This window comes from Bos javanicus, chromosome 24 (genome assembly GCF_032452875.1).
Source record: "Bos javanicus breed banteng chromosome 24, ARS-OSU_banteng_1.0, whole genome shotgun sequence".
Classification (NCBI taxonomy): Eukaryota; Metazoa; Chordata; class Mammalia; order Artiodactyla; family Bovidae; genus Bos; species Bos javanicus.
This window is the reverse complement of record NC_083891.1, coordinates 22,288,473-22,306,259: the sequence shown is the minus strand read 5'-3', so window position 1 is coordinate 22,306,259 and position 17,787 is coordinate 22,288,473. Positions and strand designations below refer to the sequence as shown.

Here is a 17,787-nt window from a genome sequence, read left to right as displayed (position 1 = left end):
TAGGCCCTTAAATCTATTTCTCACTTCCACTGTATAACCATAAGGGATTTGATTTAGGTCATACCTGAATGTTCTAGTGGTTTTCCCTACTTTCTTCAGTTTAAGTCTGAATTTGGGAATAAGGAGTTCATGATCTGAGCCACAGTCAGCTCCCGGTCTTGTTTTTGTTGACTGTATAGAGCTTCTCCATCTTTGGCTGCAAAGAATATAATCAATCTGATTTCGGTGTTGACCATCTGGTGATGTCCATGTGTAGAGTCTTCTCTTGTGTTGTTGGAAAAGGGTGTTTGCTATGACCAGTGTGTTCTCTTGGCAAAACTCTATTAGCCTTTGCCCTGCTTCATTCTGTACTCCAAGGCCAAATTTGCCTGTTACTCCAGGTATTTCTTGACTTCCTACTTTTGCATTCCAGTCCCCTATAATGAAAAGGACATCTTTTTTGGGTGTTAGTTCTAAAAGGTCTTGTAGGTCTTCATAGAACCATTCAACTTCAGCTTCTTCAGCGTTACTAGTTGGGGCATAGGCTTGGATTACTGTGATATCGAATGGTTTGCCTTGGAAACGAACAGAGATCATTCTTTCATTTTTGAGATTGCATCCAAGTACTGCATTTTGGACTCTTTTGTTGACCATGATGGCTACTCCATTTCTTCTAAGGGATTCCTGCCCATAGTAGTACATATAATGGTCATCTGAGTTAAATTCACCCATTCCAATCCATTTTAGTTTGCTGATTCCTAGAATGTTGACATTCACTCTTGCCATCTCCTGTTTGACCACTTCCAATTTGCCTTGATTCATGGACCTAACGTTGTAGGTTCCTATGCAATATTGCTCTTTACAGCATCGGACCTTACTTCTATCACCAGTCACATCCACAGCTGGGTATTGTTTTTGCTTTGGCTCCATCCCTTCATTCTTTCTGGAGTTATTTCTCCACTGATCTCCAGTAGCATATTGGGCACCTACTGACCTGGGGAGTTCCTCTTTCAGTATCCTATCATTTTGCCTTTTCATACTGTTCATGGGGTTCTCAAGGCAAGAATACCAAAGTGGTTTGCCATTCCCTTCTCCAGTGGACCACATTCTGTCAGACCTCTCCACCATGACCCTCCCATCTTGGGTGGCCCCACAGGGCATGGCTTAGTTTCATTGAGTTAGACAAGGCTGTGGTCCTAGTGTGGTTAGATTGGCTAGTTTTCTGTGATTATGGTTTCAGTGTGTCTGTCCTCTGATGCCCTCTTGCAACACCTACCGTCTTACTTGGGTTTCTCTTACCTTGGACGTGGGGTATCTCTTCATGGTTGCTCCAGCAAAGGGCAGCTGCTGCTCCTTAACTTGGACAAAGGGTATCTCCTCACCTTGGACAAGGGGTATCTCCTCACCTTGGATGAGGGGTATCTCCTCATCACCGCCCTTCCTGACCTTGAACATGGAATAGCTCCTCTCGGCCCTCCTGCGCCCGCGCAGCCACCGCTCCTTGGACATGGGGTTGCTCCTCAATAAAACTGTAATGGCAAAAAAAATAAAAAAGTGAAGGGGAGAGCAATAGCTTCCACCTCCAGGGGAAGAACTGTTTTTAGAGCAGAGGGAACAGTGATATTGAGCTGAAACTTCATGAATGTGCGGGAGAGTCCTGGGCAGACCCTGGTGGGAAGAGCAGGAGCATTAAACAGGGACCGTGGTGTGGAATGAAAAGGAATGGTAGCAGATGAGACTGGAGAAAACAGACAAGGCTAGAACTATCTTCTGTGGGCAAATGAAGGCAGTTCAGTTCAGTTTAGTTCAATCGCTCAGTCGTGTCCGACTCTTCGCGACCCCATGAATCACAGCACACCAGGCCTCCCTGTCCATCACCAACTCCCGGAGTTCACTCAGACTCACATCCATCGAGTCAGTGATGCCATCCAGGCATCTCATCCTCTGTCGTCCCCTTCTCCTCCTGCCCCCAATCCCTCCCAGCATCAGAGTCTTTTCCAATGAGTCAACCCTTCGCATGAGGTGGCCAAAGTACTGGAGTTTCAGCTTTAGCATCATTCCTTCCAAAGAAATCCCAGGGCTGATCTCCTTCAGAATGGACTGGTTGGATCTCCTTGCAGTCCAAGGGACTCTCAAGAGTCTTCTCCAACACCACAGTTCAAAAGCATCAATTCTTCGGTGCTCAGCCTTCTTCACAGTCCAACTCTCACCTCCATACATGACCACAGGAAACATGGTTTTAAATAATGAAATACTGTGGGTCCCTTGCTTTTGCGGGGGTTTGGTTCTAGGACCCCCTACTGACACCAAAATCTGGGGTTTCTCAAGTCTCTTACAGACATCTTCTGTATCCACCGTGGATGGTTAAATCCATGGATGTAGAACCTCAAATAGAAGGCTCTGACTGTAATATGGTCAGATCTGTCATATGAATGTGCAAGCAGAGAGATAAGTGAAGAAGTTATTACAGTGTTAAAGGAAGAGCTGATGGAAGCAATGGCAGTCAGGAGGGAAAGAAGAAAGTGGGTTTAATATACAGTGAAGTGGGTATATCTGAGTCCCTCAAACATTTATTTGAATGATACTGAATTAAGGAAGAGCAAAAAGTCAAGAGTGACCTTTTCCCCAGAATTCATTTCTAGGTAATTAGGTACATGGTGATGCTGACAACCAAAAGAGAGGCTGTAGGAGGAAGCACAAGTTAACAGTTAAGTTGGTTGGAGTATTATGGGAAGGTTCTGAAAAGATGGTGAGTTCTACTTTGAATGGAGGGGCATCAAGTGAAGATTTCCAATATGTAATTATGTAAGTCTGGTGCTTAGACTTAGAAATATAAATGGGAGAGTCACTAGCATAGGATTGGGTCAATTTTGCATTCTGGCTAGCTGTTGTTTCAGGTACTACGCTAAGAATGACAGCAAGAAAGATGAATAACAGATGAATAACAAATGATCCCTTTCTGGAGCCTAGCAAAGAACAAGGACACAATCATTTATTATGTCTTATTCTTCTAATGTGTCAGATATGTGAGTCTTATTCATATAAATTATTTATTCTATATACTAAACCCTTGTCAATACAGACTCTACTTGATTAGTTTAACTAAATCTTTTGATCATTCTTAACACTAGCAACTACCAGAGAAATGAATTACTAACACAATACACTTTTTGGTTCCAAGGCTTTAAGAATAAATAGTTTATTCCAGCTGGAAAAAAATCATTTAGCTGAAATTTTCTACTTCTTACCCTATGTCCTTTATATCACATTTTGTGAAGGAGAAGTTAGTTTCACTTCTTGAACCAAAGAAGGTTTGGCAGCTCTGATGTCATTTAGGTAGGAAACCTATTCAAAAGAGCTCTTGCTTTTGCCCCTTTAGAGTACTAACTCCCTTTGAAAAGTAAATGTATCACATGAAGACAGTTGGCTTGTGGGTAAAAATGATGGTCGAAAAAAGAGTGTTGATGAAAAAGTCTCCATATTTACCCTAACAAAATTCAGGAATTATCTGACACCCCCCCAAAAAAACAGATTTTTCTGAACCCTTGTTTAACTAAATTGTAGAGATGGTGACAACATTTTGTGTAAAATTATTTTATGATTTTTCCCCAAAGTGAAAAGAATGCTCTGTAATTTTCATTCACAGTAAAACAGCACATCACCCTTTGGCTACCAGTCCATCCTTTGAGCAAGTGCTATAGACAAAGAATAACTTAAAGATTCTGCTATCTCTTGAATACCAAAGAGACAGTTTTTCAGAAATGTGTGTTGAATTGTATTCATAACATTTTTTAAAGTGGATATGTTCACATAATGCACACAACTCCAACGTCCTATGATTTCTGCACAACAGAAAATGTCAAACCAAGTTATTGGAAGTTCTTCAAATGACATCTCTCTCTCTATTTTTTTCTGTTATCATTAAACAGGGAAGGCCATGGTAAAATTTCAGTATTTGCTGTCAAAATGGCTTTAGCCACGTTGTGTGGAGGGAAGATCATGGACAAATTAAGATGTAAGTTATTCTCTGCATCTCTCTTTGCTCACCCCTCCCTTATGCCGCGTTTTCCTCTACCCATTTCCTACCAGATTCCCCTGACCATTCGTGACTTCCCTCATCCTATGAGAGTTATTTGAAATATGATGTTCGATGTAATGAACTAATGTACGGAGCACTGAGCTTGTCCAAGTCTACTGATTTCTTACTATGGCCGTGGCATGTGTAGGCAGTAGATTAGCAATGTGAGCAGCAGCATCTCTTTGGTGAAGGTGTGGGTCCTACCTGTAATACCTTAGCAGGTATGATTGTTACCCAGGAGCACCCCAAAGGTGATCTGCATTACAATTCTCTTGCCATGGGCCAATGTCTGCAGTGACTAAAGGCACACATGGAAATGACTACTCAGATTCATGTTGCAGATGAGCAAGCTCTCTTTCAGCAACTATACCTGGTTGCCTAGGGAAATGTAATTTTAATTCACAAGAGAAGGAGAATGGTCTTTAATATTATTATCCCTGCCTTTGAGCAGACTCAAGGGGGTTCAACTTTGGAAAGAGCATAATTTGGAATCTGAACCACTTTCTTCTGGTTTTCTCTGCTGGTTCAATTGAACTGACTTATTCCTAGACATTAAGTCACTGGAAATACTCAGGAAAAAAAGAAAGAAAAGAAATATAATGTTCATTGATCTTTGGATTTTTATCCTAAAAATATTTTCATCTTAGATAAATGTCAATGGAATGAATGTTCTCCTTCTAGGTATGGATTATTATTATTTACAACCTGTTAAGTATCACCAGTTAGACTGTTCATGATACCAAGGTAAAATATACATTCTCTCATGTTCATGGTACAAAACTGCCTCACAAGTTAAGTCCATCACCATAGGAGATGAAGGCCATGTTAGGAAACCTTCTTTTTTCAGTCATCTCAAGCCAAAGTTCCCAGCACGTCTCCTCATTCTTCTCAGCCAGTGAGTGCTATTCAAATCACTGGGCACTTGAACGGTTCCAAGGCAAATATTGCCAGGGTGTGGGCAGAGGAATTACATGCAGAAACTGTAGATTGCGAATGCACTGATTCCGATAGAGACATGATAGCTAAAGTGCACCGAGTGATTTTGAGCCTTTTGTGTACATTTTGTCACTAAATCTGGTAGTTTTTTAACCATCGGAACAGTGGGAGTTTTTTGGTAAGTTGGCATGTTTTCCGTAAAGAAGCTGAGACTTGGAGAGTTAATCACAGATGGTACCAGGAATTGAACCTTGACTTTTTCCATACCCCAGTGGCTCTCAAATTTTAGTATGTGTGGAATCACCTGGAAGGCTTTTAAAAAATAAATTTCTGGGTCTCATTCCCAGAATTTCTGATTCAGTAGGCCTAAAGTGAATGGGGTTAGGGCAAGAATTTTCATTTCTAACTAGTTTAAAATTCTGTATATGTGACTATTTTGAAGAAAAGTTACCACGTAACCTTCTCTGTTCCCCTAAGTATTATGAGTCTGAGTTATAATGCCCTATGAGAAAGCACACTTTCTTAGGAACTGGGAGCCTCAAGTTACAGGCCCAGCTTTGTGAATAATTCACTGAGTTATCCTGTGGAAGTTATTGCTTCTTTAGTCCTCAGCTTCCTTCTCCATCCTAAATTTGGGGATTTTGTTAGATACCTGTAGGGTCCCTACTGGCTGTAATCATCTGTGACTCACAGAGCCTCTAGGCTTTTTCGTCAACCTGTGGTGTGTCAGCTGCTGAATGTAATCTCTTGCTTCTTGATGCACTGAGGAAGAATAAAGAAAAATACAGGAATAAAAACTTTTTTTTTTGGCATTTCCCCAGACATACCCCAAGAAGAGTTATGTCATTAAAGCAATGGATAAGGGGACAGTACATGGAAACCCCACAAAACCACACATCTTCCCTCTCTCCCAGGAACATGGACCAGCCAAATAGAGTCAAGATTCAGAGAAGCCCAAGCAGACCCTCATAAGGCCCAGTTTAGATTACCTTTGGTTCACCTGAAAGATGTAAAAAAATAAAAAACCACCCCAGGGCTTGATTGAGGATAACAGCTCAGTCAGAAAGTGGCAGAAAAAATGTCCTTTAAAAAAAATACTTTAAAAAAATAAAAATTAAAAAAAAAAAAAAAAAGAACAGCGTAATCCCTAAGACATTTCCTTCAGGGTTAGGCTGGGTAGAGAACATTTAGCAAAAGGAACCAGGGCAGAGGAAGAAACTCACGAGGGCCTAATGCCATTTCATGTTGATGTATGGCAAAAAAAAAAAAAATCACACTACTGTAAAGTAATTATCCTCTAATTAAAAAAATTAAATTAGAAACTAAGTTTGATGAAAACTAAGAAACCAGGTTTCTATATGTCAGAACTCCTCAGAGCCTCTCGTGAACTGGGTTGATTCTATGCCATCAAGGACCCAAATGCCTTCCAGCTTTCTACTTGGCTTTCCTCTGTGTCAGATATTACCCTTCTTCTGAGGGTAAAGGGGAGTACAGCAGTTTCAGGAGTCACACCCACTCCAGAGGTCCCTGGCCCTTAAGTCTCATGCCAGGGTGGCATCACAGACCAGTTTCTGTATCAGTTCCTGGAGAGGGGAAAGGAATGCCCATGATGGTCATGGAATCTTCCAGTCATTCTCACCTCCAGGGCTGAGAAGGGCCTCTGCTGTCCCTTAGCCCAGGAAGAAATGTGGGGCCAATAAAGATGAAGGGAAAGGTTATTACATCAGCAACAAACAACATTGGCACAATTACAAAACTCAGGCTTTAACTGACTGTTTGAGCAGATATTTGCCAGTCGTTGAATCCCTCAAAATTCTCTCGCAAGTCCAGGAATTTAAAGCAAACAATATATTAATAACTGCTCCAGTGCTGTTTCCTCACTCTATCCCATCATTCACCAGACACCCACAATCAGTGAGCAAAGCATGCATGCTCTCCAGTGGCCAAAGTCAATCCTCTGCAGCTTAGTGAAAGAAGTCACAGTTGCATAAGTCCCATTGGAAGAAAACTGTGCTCTCCAGTCTGCAAAAATAAGCTGCAGGGATTTATCTTGTAGTCCAGTGGTTAAGACTTAACTTCCAAGGCAGAGGTGTGAGCTCAATCCTTGGTCAGAGAGCTGAGATCTCAAGTGCCCCCAGGCCAAAAAACCAGAGCATAAATAGCAGAAGCAACATTATAACAAATCCAATAAAGACTTATAAAAATGGTCCCAACCAAAAAGAAAAAAATGAAAGGAAGAAGCTGCAGAGTGTCACAAATTCTGTAGAAAAACAGATAGTGTGATCACAACATGTCACGTTGTCTTCCCCCCAGACCTGAATCACTGAGTGTGGTGTCCCTGTTCTCTGACTGAGGAGTTACTCTTTGAATAGTTAATCCCACGAAGGTAGTTTTAATGGTTCCCAGGTAAGTCAGTTGAAAGCAATTTGACCAAAAGCAATTTAGCTAAAAGCAGTTTGGCTGGTAGAACCTCTCCAAAATATGTATTAATGAGAAGTGTGAATGTCCTTAGTCACTTTAGATAACCATTGACTGAATGAGAAAATATGGGCAGTTCCACCCACGGATCGCCGTGGCTGACTTGGTGAGCAGAATCAAGGATTTTCTTTAGTCTTCTTTTGCTGGCTTCCATCTGGTCATAAAACAGGCAGGGTAATAATGTTGTAATAAAGCATTGTTTTATATAATAAGAAAATAAAATGAAAGGATATGGACTGTCTCAGAATTTGAGAGATTTATTTTTCCTTCTTTAAATTCTAATTCCATTTAAGCCAGTATGACAGCTGTGCTAGTCTGGCAGTTTTTCTGTTTTTTGTGCACAGGGATGAGAAAGATTTCATCCCTTCTTTCATGCCAACTAGCCCCTTCATTACCCACTCCAGTGTTCTTGCCTGGAGAATCCCAGGGACAGGAGAGCCTCGTGGGCTGCCGTCTATGGGGTCGCACAGAGTCAGACATGACTGAAGCGACTTAGCAGCAGCCCCTTCATTTGGGGAACACAGGGCAAGAGTAATTGGCTGAAAATATTTAGAAATTTTAAAAAGCAAAAAAGTATAAAACAGCAGAAAATTTGAAGCTGAGTTTTAAATATTGCTTTAAATGCATTAAAAGGGACAAGAACCCCACACGTTGTACCCCAGTTTCCAATACTCAGGGCCACCAGGAGCCAATAAACAGGGTGATCTTCAGGTACCCTCAGGCAGCAGTGCATGTGAGGGCGCCCCCTGCAGGCATGGAACACAGAGCCCTATACATAAACTGACCTAATATAATATACTCCTTTTCTGTCAAAATATCTTTGATCCGATTATTGCTGTTAAGGATCTTAAAGATTTCTTAGTCCAGTGGCATAAGCCTGGAATGTCAGGTGCTGTTCTAAAGCTTCTGAAGAGGGCTTGTTTTATTTAAAAAACTATCATTACGGAAAACACCTTGTATTTCCTGAGTTTCTATTAATGAATGGGTTGTTCTGCCTCCAAGCCTATCTCCAGGATAATATTTCTAACTCATTGGGCTGCCTTTAATTCTTTGGTATCTTTCTCATCACTCATTGCCCTGTACGCTTGGCCTGCAAGTCCCCTTTGTAAGAAAATCTTCCCTGACTCGCTCCTCCTTGCGGGAACCCTGTCTCTGAGCTCCTGCTGCACCCTGTACGCCCCACTTTCCTCTGCTCACACCACCTTGTTATCATGTGTGATGTCACTTCAGCCATGATGTGAGCGTGTCATCCCCAGTAGACCAGAAGACCAGGACCCTGTCATCCCAGTAGACCAGGACCTCCCAGGGGGCAACAGCCATGTCCTGATTTCCCTGTGTATCCATGGCTTAGCACAATTTCACATGCTTATTATGTGCCAAGTTAATTTTCGTTTAATAAATCCACGAATGTAAGTTCTTCTAAAGTAACATTGTGTGGAGCTGTAGGAAGTACACAGGTAATTTAAAATCTGATTTGGAACCTTATAGAACAATCCTGTTGGGGAGGCAGCATCTAAACACACAAGGTGAGTGGCAGAAAAGTGGGATAGGAAATCAATAAGAAAAAGATACATTTCCGTACTGGATACTAGGTGCCAAGCATACATCAGTGTGCTTTTCATCTAGTAACTAGTTTAATCCTTGAAATAGTGCCCTATATTATATAGATATACATTTATTTCATGTTATAAGCACATTATATGTATCTGCATGCATATATACATATATACAGAGAGAGAGACAGAGGTCTCCAAATTAAGGTACAAGCACATACCATGTTGTGCCCCCTCATTTCTTTTTAAAAACCTGACTGGCCATTAACAGCCACTTCACTTTAATCTCAGTGAATAGCCCTAGTTTGGCTATTACTTAGTAGAATTTCATCAGTACAAATGCGTTTAATATTAGCTTCACATTTGTGAAAGGTCACTGTTGGTGCCCTTCAAGTTTGACTCTAGTTAGAGATGTTTAAATGATTTCAGTGTGGATTTGAAAAGCCTAACCTCCTTTTCAAAAATGTGCCCTGGCCTAAAAATTCCAGGTCTAGAAGATCATCAGGATGACAAAATTATAATTAGCCAAACTGTCTCCAAATAAAGAAGATGGCAGTTCTAATAAGAAAGTACATTTACTTCTTCAAGGCTTCTCTTTCCTCCTTTGGATTGGAATTCTTGAGTTTCTATATTTGGAATTACATAAGAGGGTTTTGGTTTTGTTGTTGGGTTTTTTGTTTTGTTTTGTTTTGGTTTTTTTTTTTTTTGCTGTTGGCAACTTCTTTTTTTGACTAGTTATAATGAAACATGAGATGAAATTCACTAAGGAAACAACATTGTGAAAATGAATGAGAACATCACTAATTTTTGCTGCTCATGTAGAATATCTGTAGCTTTATAACTGATTAACTACTGGAAGCACAATAGAAATCTGTTGTAAGTGGAGTATTTAAAAAAAATGACAGCCAGTTCACATCCTCAAAACATAATCTAATAAAAGCCTGTAATATGCTGAACATCTGACTGGGGTATGAAACAATGTCCCCAGATTACATTTTGACCTTGAAAAATTAAGTCCAAAATGAACAGAGGTAGCATGTTGACTTTACAACAATTTATCCCAGCAGCTGTGCTGGCCTCGTTGCAATCCAGCACGGTGACACGCCATATAATAGCCAACCCTTTTATTCCAATAGTGATTTCCACAGAGGAATTACAGAGTACTTTGGGAAATTATGCCATGAATATTCATGCAGTGCACATAGTGGCAAAAACTGAAGAAAAGCGGTCCAATAAAGCTAGTAACTCTGCTGAGAAAAATCTGGATCCTTGACTTTACGTCACTGAACATCGGCAAGGCCAGGCTTCCTCTTGACTGCATGAGGCAAAAGACCCTTCCCTGTAAATCAGTTGCCTTCCACCCAGAACACTATGATTTATAGGAAGTTTTCTGCTTCTGTGAGAAGTTAATCAAGTGCTCTCATTGCATCCTTATCCCTATATGTCTTTCATTTTTCAATATATTAAACCAAAACCCAAAAGTTTTAGTGACACTATGCCAGTCTCCTCTCTCCATGGGATTCTCCAGGGAATAATACTGGAGTGGGTTGCCATTCAGGATTAGTGCCTGGCGAATCCCATGGACAGAGGAGCCTGATGGCTACGGTCCATGGGATTGCAAACAGTTGGACATGACTAAGCAACTAACACTTTCATAGACAGGTGAATAGCTACCTTGCTAGATATGCACAAACCCTAACCTTATAGTAAAATTTTCATTGTGTATTTCAAAAGAAGCCAGCATATTTCTCACATATACAAAAATTTCTCCCATTGAGTATATATATGAGTTGATAACTGACCTCAAACTAAAAATGAGATGTTCTCTGTCCTATCAAAATATGCTAATTTTATCCAAATTGCTAGTTAATGCTATGTGCCAAAATCATCTACAAAAAGATACCAGAGAAAACACCATGCCAAGAATATCTCAGCGTAAAAATTAGCTTTCATATTATTCTTTCATAATAAATTATATGTTTAATTTCTGCCACATTTTTTGTTATCTACAGTAGATATGTTGAGCTAAAACAGTGGGAAATCTTTATGTGATGAATAAATATCTTTCCTTTTCCATCCATCAGATATTTTCTCAATGATTTCTGACTCCAGTGGGGTGATGGTTTATGGACGATATGATCAGTTCCTACGGGAAGTTCTCAAGCTACCCACGGCAGTTTTTGAAGGTCCTTCATTTGGTTACACAGAACAGTCAGCGAGATCCTGTTTCTCTCAACAGGTAGGAAACAGCTTGTTTAAGGAAGTATCTCTCAGCGGGCGCTGTCTTGCGTGTCACTCCAAGCCCCTATTTCTTCATCATAACCTGCAGTGCGGCTTCCAGCTTCTGACAAATGACTTCTGAGTCAGTAACTGAGTGCGGCACATCTGGATAATAATCGGTGGTGCTTCCTGACCTTAAACCAGCATCGTGCAGAATTCTTTATTTGCACTGTCTAATTTAATCTCTACTAACAAACCTATTGGCTTCCTTGGTGGCTCAGTGGTAAAGAACCAGCCTGCCAGTGCAGGAGACGTGGGTTCAATCCCTGGGTCAGAAAGAGGGAGATGGCAACCCACTCCAGTATTCTTGCCTGGGAAATCCCATGGACAGAAGAGCCTGGCGGGCTACAGTCTATGGGGTTGCAGACTCAGGCACAGTTTAGCGACTAAACAACAACGGTCCTAACTAACCCTCTGAATCATTTGTTATGACCACACTATCTAAATGGCCGAATTGTCACTCAGCCTCACATAAAACCCAAGTCTGACCCAGCACTGTGTCATCAGTGTTTAGCAAAGTAGACAAAAAAGAATCTCCGCACATGCCCTGTGGGATCTGGGAGGCCCTAAATCATCCGCTAAGTTGGAGTTCAGAGCCACATGTCTTAACTGGGCATGGAGCAAGTCAGCTGAAGGAAGCTGCATAGTTTGGAGGGCTATCCATGTCTGTATCTGTCCAGTCATGTGGAAAATCGACATGTCTAGAACTATTCTCCAGCACAGCATGGTAGAGGTTTAGAAATCCATAAACTGAAGGTTTGTTTACAATTTTTAAAAATCCAAACTCACCAAGTATGTGACATACTTGGTCCTTTAAATAAGCAAACAGTGCTTAGCAGCCACTAAACAGCTGCATTTACTGTCCAGCTAGAAAACCTCATCTCTCTGTTTACTTGGTGATCTAAGAGGTCAGAAATGCCTCAGCACCCCTGTAGGTCAAGGATGTATACAGTCATCACTGTATCCATACACTCAATAAGAGAAGGGATAGTTTGATACGCTAAGTATCAACTCTACTCCCTGAGAAACTCACTCAGGAAGCCTTGCTGACCTTTCCCATGCCCCTGCCCCCAGGCTGGCATGGCTACCTGATCTCTGTCCCCAATTAAGCATGCTCTTCTTTCTATTTCCCTTTCAAGCTGGTGACGTCAGAATGGATCCATTCACCTAAGTCTCCTTCTATACAGCTTCTTCACGCAGAATGTCTCATTGATCACCAAGTCCAGCTAGTTTCACCTCCTCTAATTGTCTCAGGTCGCTTTCCTCATCATGCTTGATTGCCTGGCCTCTTGCATTAAACCCCAGACTAAACTCTCCTTCCCTGGATATACTTGTTTGTACATTTGTTGATTTCAGGTAGCCCATTATAGAAGCCTCAGGAAATATACCAATGCCTCAGAGTATTTCTCATTAAAAGTCAGCTACAACAATAGGACTTTTTTAATCTAATGGGATTTTATATATTTAAGAAGAATTATATAGGATGTTGCCATTGCTCAAAATGAAGTATCCTAGAGATTTCTCATTATATCATCTTTTACACACCCTCAATGATGAGAAATTTATATATGTTGAAATCATAGCATCTTTGTTTTACTTCCAGGAGTGATTTTAAGCCAGTACGATGAAAGGTCAAAATGGATAAAAACCATGTGAAGTAGAAATAGAGGCAACATAAATAAATAATAAGACCAGTTTGTGTTTGTGCTTCATAAACTGGCTATAGCAGTAGCTTGAATGATGAAATTCCAAAATTGTTTTAATTGCTTCGTTGGAAAGTCACCCCAAGTGATCGTTTTAAAACACAGTATTATTTTAGACATATGAATTGTAGTAGCTTTATAAAAAGTACTGTCTCATTACTTATGCTTTATATAATTTCTCTTTTAATAATAATGCTAGGGACGTCCCTGGCGATCCAGTGGTTGAGATTTTGCAGCTGGGTTTGCCTCCCAGTGCGGGGGTGCGGGTTTGATCCCTGCTTGGCAGCTAAGATCCCACGTGCCTCGTGGCCAAAAAACCAAACATGAAACAGAAGCAATATTGTAACAAATTCAATAAAGACTTTAAAAATAAAATTATTAACAATAATAATGTGAACAACAATCCTATAAAAGCTTAAGTTATTTAGTATTATGAGGTGTGTGTATGCATAGTTGCTCAGTCCTGTCCGATTCTTTGCAACCCTTTGAACTGTAGCCCACCAGGCTCCTCAGTCCATGGGCTTCTCCAGGCAAGAATACTAGAGTGGGTTGCCACATCCTCCTCCAGGGAATGTTCCCAACCCAGTGATGGAACCCGAATTTCCTGTGTCTCCTGTATTGCAGGAGGATTCTTTACTCACTGAGCCATCAGGGAAGCCCAGTATTTTGAGGTAAATAACTAAATATATCTACCAATAAAAGCATTAATAGAAGGAGACCAAAACAGTTATTTTTTAAATTATAAGGACAAGTGTAAGATTTAAGTCTTGAAAATTTACTATGCTGCTGCTAAGTCGCTTCAGTCGTGTCCGACTCTGTGCGACCCCATAGATGGCAGCCCATGAGACTCCCCTGTCCCTGGGATTCTCCAGGCAAGAACACTGGAGTGGGTTGCCATTTCCTTCTCCAATGCATGAAAGTGAAAAGTGAAAGTGAAGTCGCTCAGTCACGTCCGACTCTTTGCGACCCCATGGACTGCAGCCTACCAGGCTCCTCTGTCCATGGGACTTCCCAGGCAAGAGTACTGGAGTGGGGTGCCATAGCCCTTCATAAAACTATCCCATCCACCTTGATATTCTAATTCAGATTTTTAAGTAAAATAGTTACTTTGCATGTAAATTTTTTGTCACTCATACTACTAAAATTTCATGTATTAGTAGAACTTCTTTGGAGAAGGAAATGGCAACCCACTCCAGTATTCTTGCCTGCAGAATCCAGTGGACAGAGGAACCTGGCAAGGAACAGTCCATGGGGTTGCAAAGAGCCTGACACGATTAAGCAACTGAACAACAAGCTTTACAAAGCTGTGTGTCCCTGGACTCCAAAGCAACTTCCTCTGCCAGCATTCCTGAAACATTCTGTGAAATTTAGTGATTCTAGACCTGAAGCAGTCAAGGAGTCTTTTTTTTCCCTCTCCACCCCCACAAAATAGACCTTCTTTTGTCATTTTGAAAGAAACTTATAGATAAGATACATTTCTTTTCTACATCAGATAAGTCCAGGATAATGACCCAGAAGCCAACTGAATTGCGATAAAAAATATATATATATATATAAAGAAAGGAGCAAAAAGATTTTTTTTTCCTTTAAACCCTTTTAACAGGGAGGGGAAAGCTCCCTCCAAACAGGATTTACTCCTAATCTTGTATAGCAGAACCATTCACGTTAGCCACAAAATATTTAGTTTTTATGGAAGTTGAAGAGGTTAACTGTTCTACACGTTTAGAAGACTGACTGATTTGGAAACTGTAGAGCCTCCTATGATGTACTATTGGGTAAAATTTTATGATGAATGCCTACTCCCGAGTTTTGCTCATCATTTTAATCCTGTCCCTCGTGTATGAAAAATGACCCTCTCGAAATTGTTTTCCTCCTTGTGATAATATTGACTCAACCTCAGTAGAGATAATCCAGTCCCGTGTAGGCTCAACTATGAAAAGCAATTAATGTTTTCAATTCAGAACTAGTTTCGAGCTCTCTTTTTTTGTGTACTAGGGGTTAATTGAATGTCTTGTTTCTTCCATCTCAAATGATATTTACATAGCAGGTAAGTTAAGATTATTCTCGGTTCTAAATTTTTGTGGGGTTTTTTGATGCAGAAAAAAGTCACCTTAAATGGTTTCTTGGACACGCTCATGTCAGATCCTCCCCCGCAGTGCCTGGTCTGGCTGCCCCTTCTGCATCGACTGGCGAATGTAGAAAACGGTGAGTAGTTACTACTGGGCTAAGGCAATTTGTTTAACCCTTCTTTTAACTTGAAGTGACATAATGGATTTACAATGTTTTAGTTTCATGTGTACAGCAAAGTGATTCAGGTGTATATACATATATATTTGTATATTGTTTTCATAGTCTTTTCCTTTGTAGACTATTACAAAACATTGGGTTTGGCTCCCTGTGCTGTATATAGGTCCATGTCGATTATCTGTTTTATATATAGGAGTGTATATATGTTAATCCCAAACTCCTAAGGCAATTATTGAAATTAGGCTATCAAGTCTATAGTTATTAAGCCACCATCGTTGTTTTAGGAGGTCTGTTTAGTAGTTCTGATTTTTAATAGAACTGACCTCTCTCCATGATCAGCAAAGCCCTATCGGCACACTGCAAAGTTACGATGGTCCATTCTAAAAACTTATTAAATATCACCTCTCAGTTACAAGTAAGATGTGGCTTTAAAACTTCCTATAACTGAAGAAGAACCTCAATAAGGAATGTGACATTTTCTAGTATTTGTTTTAGGTGTGAACTTCCACTGTTGGCATACCTGGCATTGACTCTTTCTTCCTAAGCACTTGAGCATGAATAGGTGGAGGAGATGGGGAAAAAAACTGGATGGTAGCACCTTGCTAAGCTTTAGTCATATGCTCCAAATTGTAAGCTTCCAATGGCTGTAGTTATGCAAAAGAAATGAGTAATGTAACTTTTGTCATGTGCTTTTATTTTTATAAAAGCAAGTATTTCTATGATAAAAGTAATTACTATTGGCATATCCAAACTTGAATATGAAATACAGTTCAGAACAAGGTTTAAAGAAATTTAAACAGGGAACAATTCAATGCCTCCATCTGCTGTTTAGATATTCTCATTTATTGTTTAATTTAACTCTGGGAATTCTCCAGCCTTAAATAGAAAATAATTTATCCCCTATCTCTTACTAGAATCTTCTACACATTTCTTTAATATAACTTGGGGTTAAAGTTAGCTTAACTTTAAATTCCCATTTAGAGCACTTGGTGTCTACACTTATTATCTCTCTTAGTTCAAGTTATAAATTTATTCTGTTTTGCTCATGGAGAAGATTTAAAGAAAGATCTCACTAGAGTCCCTGTAATCACTACCAATCATAGGTTTTTTTATGCGTCTTGTTCGTCTGCTAGAGCCAAGAGCAGTCAAAATCCAGATCATGTGGGGTGAATTCATATTACTGTTTGCAGTCTGAGAACTAGTCATTCTCCAATTATAAAGTTGTAATTTCATGCCTCCTTTCAGTATTTCCTGTTGCAGGAAATGAGTTCTTTAAACCATGTCCCAGAAGAGTTGTCCCTAAATTCAAGTCTTTCCCAAGAGCCAGAAAAGGAGGATATAATCCTGGTTCAGAAGACAGTGTTCAAAATTTGGTTATGTCTTTGTTTCTACAGTTTACTTTTCATCTTTATTTTATTTATTTATTTATTGCATTATTTTCCCTGGCTGGTTAGCCAGAGAGTAACTTCGCCAAAGGCAAGAATTGTTCTTGTTGTTGTTAGTATCTTTAACTCATAACATGCAATTACTTGGATCTGATCATTTGTTAGCTTCGAATCTCATACCTTGCCTGCTTTGTAACTCAAATTTCCTGCCAGAGAAAGTGTCTCTTGAACTATCTGAATTAGAACTGAATTCAGATAATTTGTCCATCTCTTTGGGCCCCTATCGATCTACCTCTCAGAAAATTTTTTTAAAATCTGTTTATTAAATGAAGACAATGTCACTCATTAAATAAGCCCATTAGCTAGTCTATTTTTTTAAAAAATAACTGAATATTCTCATCGTCCAGTTTTTCTACTCTCCTCCCATCTCTTCTTCTTTCTTCCTCTTGTTTTCCATTTCTCTAATATTTGCTCTCTACCCACTACCCACTGGATGAACCCATCTGTGTTCATCCATTGTGCTTCTGAGTTTTCAGTGAGCTGTGCTGGTCTCCTGGAGACAGAGAGCATCTGGGGGGAAAGGCAAGCCAGTTTGGGTAATTTACATTCTTGTAGGGTAAGGGATGGGAGTAAGAAGAGTAAACAGCATTACAAAGATGTGCTGTTAAAAGAACCCCTCTCCTCCAGCCCACTTGATTTCTCCCACCCCCACACACATGCTGGAAAAGAGTCGTGAGAGTCTAGGAATAAAGGTAATACTTCTCTCAGACCAAGCTATCATCAGAAGTCTTGTTATTCAGCAGAAAAATGCAATTCTTGTTGGGCTGTATTTTTCATTCTTCTGACTCATTCTCTTGTTTCCTTGTCTTTTTCTTCGTTTGCTTGCCCGTCAGTCTTCCACCCGGTGGAGTGTTCATACTGCCACAGTGAGAGTATGTTGGGCTTTCGCTACCGATGCCAACAGTGTCACAATTACCAGCTCTGTCAAGACTGCTTCTGGAGGGGACATGCCGGTGGTTCCCATAGCAACCAGCACCAAATGAAAGAGTACACGTCCTGGGTAAGTTGGGTGTGTGAGTGTCGTCCAGAACACAAGGGAACAGCAAGAGAACCAGGGGGCACACTTAACTTCTACTCTCACACTCCTT

General features: G+C 40.3%; 1 protein-coding gene across 24 annotated transcripts in view; it reads left to right on the top strand.

The window, feature by feature from the left end:
* Positions 1–17,787, top strand: part of DTNA (dystrobrevin alpha) — a 453,431-nt gene that overhangs the window by 350,489 nt on the left and 85,155 nt on the right. For all 24 annotated transcript variants that reach the window (XM_061399629.1, XM_061399630.1, XM_061399615.1 and 21 more), the window contains 4 exons: positions 3,909–3,994; positions 11,109–11,263; positions 15,107–15,212; positions 17,533–17,699. In XM_061399629.1, coding sequence (XP_061255613.1) covers positions 3,909–3,994; positions 11,109–11,263; positions 15,107–15,212; positions 17,533–17,699 — 514 coding nt within the window. The remainder of the gene's footprint in view (positions 1–3,908; positions 3,995–11,108; positions 11,264–15,106; positions 15,213–17,532; positions 17,700–17,787) is intronic.